The sequence below is a fragment of the Chiloscyllium plagiosum genome, unplaced genomic scaffold, assembly GCF_037043375.1.
Source record: "Chiloscyllium plagiosum isolate Xiang-an unplaced genomic scaffold, Cpla_swu_hap1 HiC_scaffold_7, whole genome shotgun sequence".
NCBI lineage: Eukaryota > Metazoa > Chordata > Chondrichthyes > Orectolobiformes > Hemiscylliidae > Chiloscyllium > Chiloscyllium plagiosum.
Genome location: NW_028270145.1, coordinates 25,251,524 through 25,265,926, shown reverse-complemented (window position 1 = coordinate 25,265,926; position 14,403 = coordinate 25,251,524). Strand labels below are relative to the sequence as shown.

The window sequence follows — 14,403 nt, the reverse complement described above, 5'->3', positions numbered from 1 at the left end:
CGTGTTTTGGGCCAAATGGCCTGTTTCCACACTGTCAGGATTCTATGTTTCTGATCCTACTGGTGCCACCACTGGCTGTGGACACTGCTGGGACTGCAGGCATCCAGATTATGAGGTAACTGAAGCTGCCTCAGGAGGCCAGTCAGGAAGATCCCTGCAAGCTGGTAGAGAGGGGAGGTATGCGTATATTCAGGAAGCTGGGGAAGCGGGGAATGTTTTCAATTAGCAGCGGCCCTTTCCACAGAGCCAGAGTACCAGAACATACCTGGCTGCCTCCCCATGTGGCACAGGCAGTCCCTACTGCTGGTGAAATACTGCTGGCACATATGAAAAAGCCAGGAGTTCAACTTGACACCTAACCCACGGTATTTATTGTACCAAAGGAGTTGGGAAGGCAATGGGCAATGCCATCCCATTCCATTTTGCACCAACCCTTTCCCACCTGCCAGCCTGGTTGAGGTGGCACTTTGTTATTCTGACCCTTTGAGCTAAAACTGGCACCTTCAAGGATGAACAAAGCATTTACAAAAATGTCAAGCTTTGAGTGGCTCTTTATTCTGTTCGTGAAAGGTTAAAAATTGACCTTTAGAGCAGGAGACTGATATGTGTTTTTTTTATTTATTTATATTTTATTTATTTCTATGTCTGTAATGACCCAGACTGCTCCTGAAGCAGGCAGACATTACTCTGTCACCAAAAGGTCCCCATTCTATCCACAAATGAAATCATCTGCTTTTGAACCCGGGTTTCTAAGCCACACTAATAATTTGCTGCTGTTTCTGCGTGTGTTGTGCAGCTGGAAGCTTCTATTTGTATGGCCATTTCAAGGTTAAGGCCAATGGTAACGTCTTACGTTCCTCAGGCTGATTTCTGAAATCATTTAACAATCCAAAAGTAATCATTCTTAGGCTTTGGCGGACTGCCCAATTTGTGTCAATCTCTTCGCTCATTGTTAGTAATCTGCATTGACATAGATGGGTCTTGACATGCTGTTAACCATGTTACTAGTTTTGTAAGCATGTCTACTGCTTCTTAATAGATACTGTGGAGAGATGTGTATTGAGGTTCCTGCTGACTGTATACATGCCAAGCACGATTTGGTTTGAAGTGCAATTTGTAGTTGTATTTTTCAGAGTGATAGGCATGGAGTCTGTGTCACTGTTTTGAAGACTTTCCCTGAAACCACGAACTGTCTTAAGACAGTTCACCCATCATCTCTGTGCTGATTGACTTAATCCAGTTCCTGGTAGAGGAATGTCTCACTGCTAAAATCCTGGCTGCTGTCTTCAAATTGCTTCTCGGCTTCAGACTGGCCAATCCCTGTTAACTTCCGAGGTTCAGAGATTCTGCATTTCCCATAATTCTGACCCCTTACACTTCCTTTACTTACCATGATCCAACATTGCTGTCCATACCTCTAGCTGTCTGGAGTGCAATCCCTAAAAGCTGTTGCCTTTCCACATGCTGGTCCTCCTTAAAGATGCTCTTTAATTCCTTTTCATTAATCAAGCCTTTGGTCACTTGTCCCAAAATCTCCTTAAGGTTGTTTTTTGTGATAACACTCCAGAGAAATACCTTGGGATATTTTATGATATTAAAGATGCAAAAGCCATGAAAGGTGGGGTTGCTTTTTAAGCAAGTGCCAGACTACATATAATATGATCATCAAACTGCAGTCCATAAATGTAACATTTGCTGGGCTTCAATCAAGTTTTAGGAAGTGAAGAAGCTTTTTTTTTAATGAGAGTGGTGCAAGGAAAAGGTCTTAGCAAAAATAGCCAATGTGGCATCAATTGGTTCATTAAAATGGCAACTGGCTTGAATATTGGAGGGGAATATGACTGATGGTTCTGGAGCATATATTTTTAACTAACCTGTTCAAATGCATTATGATATACCTCTGGAGCAAATGGGAGTGAACCTGGGCCTTCTGACCCAGAGGTAGGGACAAGTCCAAAGAGGTTATAGGGAAACAGAGACAAATAAACAATAAACATAAACAAATATAAATAAATAAACAATCTATGGAATAGCTTGCTTCCTGACTTGGAATGAAGAAAGATCAATTGAAACAAACTAAAGTTGAGTCATGGACACCAGGGAATTGAATAATCTGAGTTTGAGGATTGGATGATGGTTCGATTGATCTCCTTGGGAGAGTAGATGGATATGTTTGAGTTCATGATGGAACTGTGCCTCTTGGCTTGAATAGCCTTTCCTTTGTTCCACCTTATTTCAATTTTTTTTCCAAATTAATTCACAGGATGAGGGCCTCGCTGTCTGGGACAGCATTTATTGCCCATCCCAGAGGGCAGTTAAGAGTCAGCCACATTGCTGTGGGTCTGGAGTCACATGTAGGCCACACCAGGTAAGGATGTCAGCTTCCTTCCCTAAAGGACATTAATGAGCCAGATATTTTTTTTCCAATAATCAACAATGGTTTTATGGTCATCATTAGACTCTTAATTTCAGATATTTAGTGAATTCAATTGGAGATTTGTTAAATTTCAGTTTAACAAAGACCCCATGAATCAAAGACATTTGTGTACTTTTGAAATTTTGTTTATGGTAAGATCACAAATGGTCTTTTTTTAAATAACAAATAATAATTGCATTAATATAGCACTTTCCAGCCAATTAAGTACTTTTGAAGTATATTTAATGTTGTGAAATAGGAAATTGAAAATAGTGAGAACTGCAGATGCTGATGAAGTATCAGTCCCGATGAAGGGTCCTGCCTGAAACATTGATTCTCCTGCTCTTCTGATGCTGCTTGACCTGCTGTGCGTTTTCCAGCTCCATTTTCCATCGACTGTGATATAGGAAATGTAAATTACATGCAACTAGCTCCCACAAACAGCAATATGATCATGAGCAGATCATCTGTCTTTCCTGATGTTGACTGAGGGATAAATATTGATTTGGATATAGAGGATGACCTCCTGCTCCTCTTGTGAAATAGTGCCATGCGATCTTTTACATTGACTCAACCAGGCAGACAGAGCACTGGTTTAATATCTCATTGGAAAGATAGTACCTCTGACATTGCAATACTCCACTGGGGTGTCAGTCTTGAATTTTTTTACTCATACACTTAACTGGAACCTTGAAGCCCATGTTCTTGAGGCACAAATGCTTTGAACTGAACTACTGCTGACAAAAAAAAACCACTTTGATAGCAAAAGCTTTATTAAAAACTTGTTCACTGTTTATGGATGGTGTTGGTGAGGCCCAAATTTATTGCCGACCCACAATCGTTCTGAGAGCTGTTTTCCTTGAGACCATTGCAGTCTTTGGGTTTGTGCATAAATCCACAGTTCTGTTAGACAGGAACTTTTTGGATTTTGACTCAGAGATAGTGAAAGGAAATACTTCTAAATCAGCATGGTAAGTGACTTCGAAGGGAACCAGTTTTTGATTCCCTCCTCCTCAAATCAAATTTGAGAAAAAGATTCAGCAAAAAGTATGTGTGTGAGTATATGTGTAAATGTGTGTGATTGTGTGTGAGAGAGAGATAGAGTGGGCGCATATGTGTGCGTGTATGTTTATGTGCGTTAGAGAGAGAGAGAGAGTTTGTGTGTGTGTGTGTGTGTGAAACAGAAAGAGAGTGGGTGTGTGGGTGTGTGTATACGTGTGTGAGTGAAACAGAAAGAGAGTGGGTGTGTGTATACGTGTGTGTGTGAAACAGAAAGAGAGTGGGTGTGTGTGTATGTGTTGTGTGGGGAGGGGATAATTTATTCAACACTCAGAGACCTTTATCTGATTATTGGCGCACATGGAAGACAGTACCGTTCAGCACTGATGCACTCTGAATTAGCGTGACTCACTACTTGAACCCTGAACGCTGATTTACAATATTGTGGGCAAAATGCCTCTTCAGAAAGTTCTAATCTGGGTTGATACCCCAGTGTAGTCCTGAGGCAGGGGTGTGCAGTCAGAGGTGAATTGTTAAGAAAAAAGGTCGCATCTATCTGGCATGGTAGCTCAGTGGTTAGCACTGCTGTCTCACAGCACCAGGGTATTGCATTTGATTCTACTGTTGGGCGACAGTAGATTCTTCCCGTGTCTGTGTGGGTTTCCTCTGGGTGCTCAGGTTTCCTCCCACAATCCAAAGACATGCAGGGTAGGTGAACTGGTCATGCTAAATTGTCATAATGTTCAGGTTAGGTGCATTAGTCACGGGTAAGTATAGGATAATAGGATAGGGGAATGGATCTTCAGAAGATTGGTGTGGATTTGTTGAGCTGAAGGGCCTGTTTCCACACTGTAGGGATTCTATGATTCTATCCTCTCAAGTGGAGGGAGAAGATACCATAGCACAATTTTAAAGAATAGTAAGGGAGTTAACCCTGGAGTCCTGACCAATCAACATTGCAAAAGCAGGTCACTTGGCAACTATCATATTGCTGTTTGTGGGAGCTTATTGTGCCCTGTTTCATTGGCTGAGTAAAAAAAATTTCATTGACCGTAATGAGCCTTGCTGAGGTTCATACAAATGTGACTTTCTTTCTTTATGTATTCTATTTATTCATTAACAACTTCACTGAGGGGTGGCACTACAAACAATCCATCTCTACCTTAATGATATTGTTGCATTACCTTGTAAGATTGACACCCAAATCTTCCCATCGCAGATATAAAGGTCTTTCTTGAAAACATCAAACCAGAGACGGCTGGCTTCAGTCTCAGTGCAGGGTGGGTGGCTTCCAATTGTCACCTTCATGTCTGTTTCTGATTTCAACACAAGAGGAGATCAACAACGTTCGTATTTACCAGAGACGAGTCATTGAGTTAGACACTGTGTGGCTTCACTATGGCTAGGAGAAAGTGAGGTCTGCAGATGCTGGAGATCAGAGCTGAAAATTTCATTTCCCCTCCTCCCACCTTGTCTCAGTCAAATCCATCGAATTCAGCACCGCCTTCCTAACCTGCAATCTTCTTCCTGACCTCTCCGCCCCCACCCCAGTCTGACCTATCACCCTCACCTTGACCTCTTTCCACCTATCACATTTCCGACGCCCCTCCCCCAAGTCCCTCCTCCCTACCTTTTATCTTAGCCTGCTGGACAAACTTTCCTCATTCCTGAAGAAGGGCTTATGCCCGAAACGTCGATTCTCCTGTTCCCTGGATGCTGCCTGACCTGCTGCGCTTTTCCAGCAACACATTTTCAGCTTCACTATGGCTAGGTCAAAATCTTGGATTTCTCTCCCTAACGGCATTGTGGGTTAACCCACAGCAGTTGAACTGCAGCAGTTCAAGAAAGCAGCTCACCACCACCTTCTCAAGGGCAACTCGGGACGGGTAATAAATACTGACCATCCCACAATGCCCCCATCCCACAAATGAATAAAGAAAAAAGACTGCAAAGTGTACTTGACATACTATTTTGATCTATATTCATATTTCTCCATCAGTAACAACAGCTTCCATTCAATAGTGCCTTTAACATAGTAAATTGTCCCAAAATGTTTCCGAAGAGAGTTCTGACTAAGTTTGTATACGTTGGTCACATAGAGAAATATTAGAACACAGGCTTAGTAAGGGACACACATTTTAAGCAGCATATTGGAGGTGAAAGAGATAGAGAAGCACAGATGCTTTTAAATGTATTCAATCTTGGGCTATGGATGTCATTGACAAGGCCAGTATTTACTATCCATCTCTAATTGTACTTGTTAGGTAATGGTGACCCACTGCTGTCCTCATGGTGTATAGGCACTCGCAGGGCAGTTATGGAGGTAGTTCAAGGATTTCCACCCTGTGACACTGAAAGAATGGCAATATATTTCCAAGTCAGGATGGTGAATGGCTTGGAGGAGAATTTGCAGTTGGCGATGTTACCAATACTTGCATCAATAGGACTATCCATTAACAACTCACACTTAAATACATTAACACTGTTTTGATGGCAAGAAAAGGGGTGATAGTGTCATAAGTACACCACTAAATTAGAGCAAATCACTGCAGTACAAAGATTGGACTCACCTTTACCAGGACTGTCCACAGGGTAATGTTACCAATACAGACTGAAAAGATCATTTGGAACAAGTACATTGGTAAGAAAAGTTTTTTTCCTTCATGTTGATTATCTCGTCACGTGTTATAGAGCCAGTTTGGCAGCTTTGGGACTCAGCCAGCTTCCTCAATAGTGGTGCTACTCTTGGTAATGCACAATGAAATGCCCCACTTAAACTACATTCTGTTCCCTTGTTCCCCTTGGTGCTTCTCCCAGGCAGTGTTCCATGGAGTGCTAGTCTGTCAACTGAGGAAGGGTGGAAAATGGTAATCAACAGGAGAATTCTTTGCCTGTAATTTCACGAGTCTTCATGAGGAAATATTAGCACTGGCCAGAAAGTATAATTTAATGATTTAACATTGGGCTATTGTTTGACTAGTCTGTGAAATTTTGGCAGAAGTCCCCAGATGTGAGCAAGGAGAATTTTGCAGGATTGACAAGACAGGGTGTACTTTTATTGTATCCAGCACCTAGGTCAAGGCCAGGAGCTCCAACTGGTTGAAATATCCTTATGCTTTCTTTGTAACACAATGGCCTGCTAAGGGCAGTTAAGAGTCAACCACATTGCTGTGGGTCTAGGACCACATTGGGCCAGTTGAGGTTTTAGGACTATCCAATAGCTTCATGGTCATGATCATGGACACCGACTTTTAAATTCTGGGATTGCTTTAATTAAGTGAATTCAGATGCAACAAATCGCCATGCATTCACATCTCTGGATTATTGGCCCATTCACATGAGCGCTGTGCCACCTATTCATATGGGAAACTTCAAAGTTTAGGGGCTTAGTGAGCTGAAGGCATGGAATGCACAAGAGACCAGAAGTAAAAGTCAACAGAGATCGCCAATGACTGGACAGGTTGCCAAAGACGGGGAGAGCCACGGTCCTGAGGAAGTTGCAAACAAGGTTCGGAATTTTAAAATCGAGGCGTTGTCAGGCCGGGAGCCAACTAGATATATCCACAGGGACAGAAGTTGTGATGATTCACACCTCAACCTGAATTTTCCTGAAGGCAGTGATTCATATGCTGTGGGTGTCCCCATTCTTCCAATTCCACACCCAGATTGACTTCTGTTCGTCTGGAATGTCTAGGCAGCAATTTATATTGATAGAGCACCTTAACCATAGTAACACGGACATAAAATGCTAAGCAGCATGAAGTCAAAAAGTGTGGCACTGGAAAAGCTTGACAGATTAGGGAGCTCCAAGGAGCAGGAGAGTCGCTGTTTCGGGCATAAGCCTTTTATCAGGAATGGAGAAAGAGGAACAGCAACTGAACCTTCACAGGAGACTTGTAAGAAATGACAGAAAGCTTGGTCAAAGAGATGTTTTTGAGAAGCTGTTTAAAGGCGGATGGAAATTAAACAGATAAAGGAGTTTAGGAAGACAGTTCCTGAGGGAAAACCTCAAGTTCCCACCGGAAAAATGGAGTGAAGTGTCATTGCAGTTCAGTGACAGAGGGTTAGAGGTATTGAGAGGCAGAATGTAAGGTTTGCATATGCAGGGTCAGATCAGGTGTGGAAAGAGCTTGTAAGTGAACACAGGAGTTCTGAATTCTATGTTATGGTGACATGCAACACAGTCTTATTCTCAAAGCGAGGCCTTCCTGCGAGGAGGGTAGCTAAAGTTATCTTAAGCAGGAGCCTGAGCTGAATTTTCTCATTTCTTCACTCAGGCCCCTTAGTTTGCCCACAAGCAATCTTAATTAAACTCAGACCAGAGCCAGGACCAAACCTGGGGTCTTCCCTGCCTGTGTGTATATCCATACCAGACCGTGAAGCAAGTGCTACAGTGTCAAAAGTGCCATCCTTCAGAGATGGTAAAACCAAGACACCTTTTGCCCTCTCAGATGGATATAACAGATTCTATGGGACTGTTTTGAAGAACAGCACAGGAGATATCTTCAGAATCCTGGCCATGTTTGATACAACATTTAACATCAATATAAAGCAGATTTCATGGTCATGACCACCGTACTGCTAGTGGGAGCAAATTGGCTGGCATACTTCCTGTAACAGTCTTCCTGTGTTAGCTAAATGTAACACAAATTAAATACATTTATTCTGTTTATTTGAAGATTGCTGGTGTGTTTATTTGAAGCTACACTAATATATACAGAGTGGAGCTAATCTCAGGCACAGCTTTCACCTTGAGTATTACAGTGCAGAGAGCCTGTTGCCCATGGTCATGTGATAGCATTCCAGTACTTGGCTTATATGCATTTTCTACTCTTAAAGAGACATCAGTCCAAATGTGATAAGACAACATTTCCTACATCAGTACAGTGACAACACTTCAATAGAAGTAACTCAATTGATTGTAAGGCGCTAGAGAAATCTTCCTTTCTCTCCCTGTCAGATGAACTGAAACCAGAAAGGAAGGTTTACATTGACTGGGTCCCAACAATAGGAGGTGCAAAACCCTCAGGCATGTTCTGGAGATTCCATGAATTGAAGATTAGTTTATGGAACATTTGGGAAGCATTAAAAAAAGCTGAAGTATTTTTCTTCATTGCCTTTGATCATTGTTGATTGCTAGTTATACAACTAGGGAGGTGTGGGTTGGGGGAGGGGGATGCTGATTGACTAACCATTAGAAATAAAATGATGGCAGTAATGAAGTCTTTTTATTTTCCAGTTGGGTGGAAAGGTGGCATACCTGGACAATGGACATGTTGGGCCATCAATTGGGAGGAAGGTGTGGTGGTGGGAGATCCTAGAAACATCTAGGAATACCAGCAACTAATTGGCAACCTTATGTGTTCCATTTCTCTGAAAATTAATGAATTACTCTGTAAAATGAGTCAGGTTATAACCCTGCAGCACACTGGCAGTAATCTTCTGATGTCAGCTATACTCAACCACCAGTTAAAACTTCAACCCAGACAGCATAAGTCTCAAATAAAGTCCCTAAGAGAAGTGAAGAGGAGAATTAATGGAAGTGTTCAAAATTATGACTGATTCTAATAGAGAAGTGGGGCAGGGGGGGGGGTGTTCCCACTCACAAGAGGATCAGTAACCAAAATTAAACACATTTAAAAGTAACACATTTAAAAGAAAATAAAACTTTAAAAGCATGGTGAAAGAATCGTGAAGGGGATGAGAATATTTTTATGCAGTGCGTTGTTGTGATCTGGAATGTGTTACCTGAAAGGGCAGGTTCAATAGTGAGTTCCCATAAGGAATTGAGTAGATAATTGAAGAGGAAAATGTGCATGACTCTGGGCAAAAGGCCAAGGGAATGGGACCACTTGGATAGCTCTTTCAAATATCTGGTGGCCCATGAAAAGGTAAATGATCTCCTTCATTGCTCATAATTCTAGTATTGAACAACAATGAGCTCGTGTAGGTATTAATCATGTTATTCTCATATTTGTCTATAGTCTATGGCAATACACTTACATAATAAACAAACGGTTTGGTCTTACGCGAAGTCATAGCCATAGAGTCATAGAGATGTACAGCACGGAAAAGACCCTTCGGTCCAACCCGTCCATGCTGACCAGATATCCTAAATTAATCTAGTCTCATTTGCTAGCATTTGGTCCATATCCCTCGAAGCCCTTCCTATTCATGTACTCACCCTGGTGCCTTTTATATGATGTAACTGTACCAGCCTCCATCACTTCCTCTGGCAGCTCATTCCAAACACACACCACCCTCTGCGTGAGAAAGTTGCCCATTAGGTACTTTTGCCCTCTCACCTTAAACTATGCCTCTGGGAAAAAAGACCTTGGCTATCCACCCAATCCATACCTCTCATGATTTTATAAACCTCAGCCAGAGAAAACATCACCAGCCTACTCAGCGTGTCCCTATAGCTCAAACCCTCCAATCCCAGCAACATCAACAAAATATAAAATATTCCAAGTCACTTCACATTATCAATCAAAATCTCACACGGACCTGAGTAACCTGGTGTTCAGAACTGGAGACAAAAAAGTCTTCAGTAAACCCCTTGCTGCCTGGAGCCTCCTTTTGGGAGATCTGGCCCCTGCCACTGGTTTGCATATGTCTTGACAGATTTGCGGATTGACCTGGAAAGCCAGGAATATCCTGTTCTTCACTGGCCAAGGGAGGTGTGTTTGGGAGAGGCCGTGAAAGGGAGTCAAACACCATTAAGATAGCATATGCATACCCGAAACTGCCTCACCCAAATACTTGAGGCAGCTCCACCCAACATCATTATAGCAAAATAAAAGCAAAATATTGTGGATGCTGGCAAGCTGAAATTACTGCTGGAAATTCCAGAAATTCTCAGCAGCTCTGACAGCATCTGTGGGGAGAAAAACAGAGTTATTGATTCCACCTTGCACAGCTTTTCAGAATTGGAAAGTCTGAAGAGTCACGTCAACTCGAAACATTAATTTCATTTCTCTCTCCATTGATGCTGCTTGACCTGCTGAGTATTTCCAGCAATACCTGTTCTTAATACAGTTTGTTTCCATGAGAATCCTCAGTATGAAGATCCACTTCTGGTTTTGTAGCTGAATAGTGTATTTAGGTCCAGTGCTATATACATCTTCAAGTCTGCCAACAACACTAACTGGCATGCCTCAGTTGATGGGAGCAGAACAGTGCAAAAGAGATTGTGGGCAAAATTGTGATAGATGGAGTTCAGTGGGGGAAATGTGGAGTCATGCAAGCATCAGAGTAAGGAATTGAGGATAAATAGGAAATTTAGGGATCCCAAATCACTGAAAGCTAATGGACAGGTACAAGCAGAAACTAACATGGGATATCTCCAGAGTTCTGAATTCAAAGAGATCTAAGTTATGTTTCAGGCACACAGAGCTCTGGTTAGACCCCATTCTGTAGTAATGTGTTAAGTCTGACCGCCACATCTCAGCAAGGGGATATTGACCCTTCAGGGGTGCACCAAATCCACCAGAATGATCCCGGGGCTAAAAGGGTTGTACTAGAATTAGCATTAGAATTTATTGTCACATGTACTCAAGAACAGGGATATAAGGAGTATAGAGAAAAATTTACAATGTCGACATTCACATCATCATCTTAGGTACAAAGGTACTTAGGCACAAAGTAGAAAAATTAGGAACATAACTAAGTGTTCAACATTGCAGTCATTCTTAAATGCTTAACCATGCTGGGCTCGCACTCCCCACAAGGGTTCCATTTCCTCCATGCTGAGCTCAACATTGTGAGGATGGGTTGTGCAAATATGACTTGCATTCCTTATAGGAGATTTAGTAGTGATCAAATTGAGGTCTTCTCAAAAGTTTAAAGGACTTGATTGAGTAGACAGCACAAAATAGGTGGGAGGCATCCAGAACACTGGGTATAACCTTAAAGCAAGGTTCAAGCCAGTGGGGGTAACACTGGAAAGCACTACTTCAGCAAATTGGAAATCCAGATCTCCCTCCCCCCACTCTCTAAGCAGCTATTGAGGCTGAACAGTAATTAAGATTTTCAAAATAGAGGATGGTTCATTTTTTGTTCAGGAAGTTAAATGAGGGTAACGGAACCACAGTAGGTAAATGGAGATTTACCAGGATCGAACTGAATGGTGGAACAAGGTCAAATTGCCCACTCCTGTTCGTTTATAGAGCAACAAAACAGCCAAGTGGCAAATGGTGCAGTGGCACAAATAGCTTCAGGGATGTGCTGAGAATTTAATGATTAAGAAAAAGGGAAACTATTTACTTGTATGAGTCTCATCTTTCCTGTTGAAACACTCAAACATTTTGCCAATCCCAATGTATGTAAACTCCTCGAGCCTCACAGCCCTCTGACATTTCACTGATCCTCCAATTCAGGCCACTAGCACATCCTTGGGTTTAGAAATCTAGCTCCCTAACATCAACCCCAACCATAACCCCAAACCTAACCTTAACCCCAACAATAACATCAACCCCAACCATAACCCCAAACCTAACCTTAACCCCAACAATAACATCAACCCCAACCATAACCACAAACTAAACCCTAATGATAACCCTAACCCAACCCAAACCATAAACCCAAACCTAACCCTAAACTTAACCCCAACCCTAACCATAACCCCAACTGTAACCCCAAACGGAACCATAGCCCCATACCTAACCCTAACTCTAACCATAAACCCAACCTGAACCCCAATGCCTAACCCCAACCCTAACTTTAACCCCTACCCTAACCATAACCACAACCCTAACCCCAACCCTACTCATAACGCCAAACCTAACCCAAAATCTAACCCCAACCATAACCCCAACCCGAACCATAACCGCAAACCTAACCCTAACCCCAAGCCTAACCATAACCCCAACCGTAACCCCAAACCGAACCATAACCCAAAACCTAACCCTAACCCTAACCCAAACCCCAACCCAAACCTCAACCATAACCATAACCCCAACCCTAACCCCAAACCTAACCCTAACCCTAACCAGCTCCCTAACATCAAAGCTAACCCTAAATCCAACCCTAATACTTACCCTAACTCTAACTCTAAAATTAACCATCACCACAACCCTAACCCAAATCCTAAACTTATCCAGCTACCGAACACCAACCCTAACCCCAACATCAATGCCAACCCCAACCCTAATCCTAACTCTAACCCTGACCAGCTCCCAAACCTCTAATCTAACCCTAAACCCAATGCTAACCCGAAACTAACTATATCCCTAACTCTAATCCCGACCCCAACACTCACACCAACTTTAACCCTAAATCTAACCCTAACCCTAACCATAAACGTAACCCTAACCCTAACCTCAATCTTAAACCTATCCCCGACACATAGCACAACCCCAACCCCAAGCCGAATGCTAAACCTAACCCCAACCCCCAACCTTAATCCTAACCCAACCATAACCCGAACCATAACACTAACACTAACCCCAATCCTAACCCTTACACTAACCTTAACCCTTATACTAACCCTAGCACTAACCTCAACCATAACCCTAACCCTAAACATAATCTTAACTCCAACCCTAACCCTAACCCTATCGCTAACCCTAACTCTAACGCCAACCCTAACACAAACCCAAACCCTAAATCTAACCCGAACACAAACACTAACCCCAACACCAACCGTAATACTAACCCTAACTCTAACTCAAAACCTAACCTGAACCCCAATGTCTAACTCCAACCCTAACTTTAACCCCAACACTAACCATAACGCCAAACCAACCCCAAACAAAAGCAAACCTGAACCATTACCCCAAACCTAACCATAACTCTAAACCCATCCTGAACCCCGAATCTAACCATAACCCCAACCCTAACCCCAAGCCTAACCATAACCCCAACCGCAATCCTAAACCGAACCATAACCCCAAACCTAACCCTAAACCTAACCAGCTCCCTAACCTCAAACTTAACCCTAAACTCAACCCAAATACTATCCCTAACTCTAACTCCGAAACTAACCATAACCACAACTCTAACCCTAACCCTAATCCTAAACTTATCCAGACACCAAACACCAAACCTAACACCAACACCAACGCCAACCCCAACCCTAATCCTTACTCTAATCCTGAGCAGCTCCCAAACCTCAAACCGAACCCTGAACCCAATCTTAACCTGAAACTAACCATATCACTAACTCTAATCCCAACACCAACACTAACTCCAACCCTAATTCTAAATCTAACCCTAACCCTCACCATAAACTTAACCCTAACCCTAACCTCAACCTTAAACCTATCCCCGACACTAAACACAATCCCAAACCAAGCCGAACGCTAATCCTAGCCCCAACCCCAACCTTATCACTAACCCAACCGTAACCCTAGCCCTAACACTAACCCCAATCCTAATTCTAGTCCTAACAATAAACCCAATCCTAACTCTTACACTAAACCTAACCTTATACTAACCCTAACCCTAACCACAACCCTAACCCAAACCCTAACCCTAACTGCAACCCCAGCCCTAACACCAACCCAAACCCTAACCCTAACCTCAACCCTAAACCTGACCTTGGTCCTCCAACTTTCTAACCTCAACCCTAACCCTGAACACAACCCTAACCCTAAACTTTATCCTAACACTAAACCCAACCCAAAACATAACCCTAACACTAACCTCAAACCTAACCCAAACCCTAACACCAAACCCAAACCGAAACTCAACACTAACCCTAACCAATGCCTAACACCACACTAACTGCACCACCCTAACCCTAAATACAACCCTAACCCGAACAATAACCTCAATCCTAACCCAACCCTATCCCTAACACCAGGCCTAAACTCAAGGCTAACTATAACCTCAACCCTAATCCTAATCCTAACCCCAACCCCAATTCTGTACCCTAACATCAACCCTAACTGCAGCCCAAACCCTAAACTTAACCCTACCCCTAACCCTAGTGCTCCAGCTCCCTAACCTCAACCCTAACCCTAACCCAACACTAACCGAAACGGTAA

At 42.7% G+C, this 14,403-nt stretch overlaps 1 protein-coding gene across 1 annotated transcript in view; it reads right to left on the bottom strand.

The window, feature by feature from the left end:
- The window catches only part of LOC122551909 (thrombospondin-type laminin G domain and EAR repeat-containing protein), an 89,530-nt gene that overhangs the window by 42,204 nt on the left and 32,923 nt on the right, over positions 1-14,403 (bottom strand). Inside the window, exon 6 of the mRNA XM_087988598.1 lies at positions 4,600-4,731. Coding sequence (XP_087844724.1) covers positions 4,600-4,731 — 132 coding nt within the window. The remainder of the gene's footprint in view (positions 1-4,599; positions 4,732-14,403) is intronic.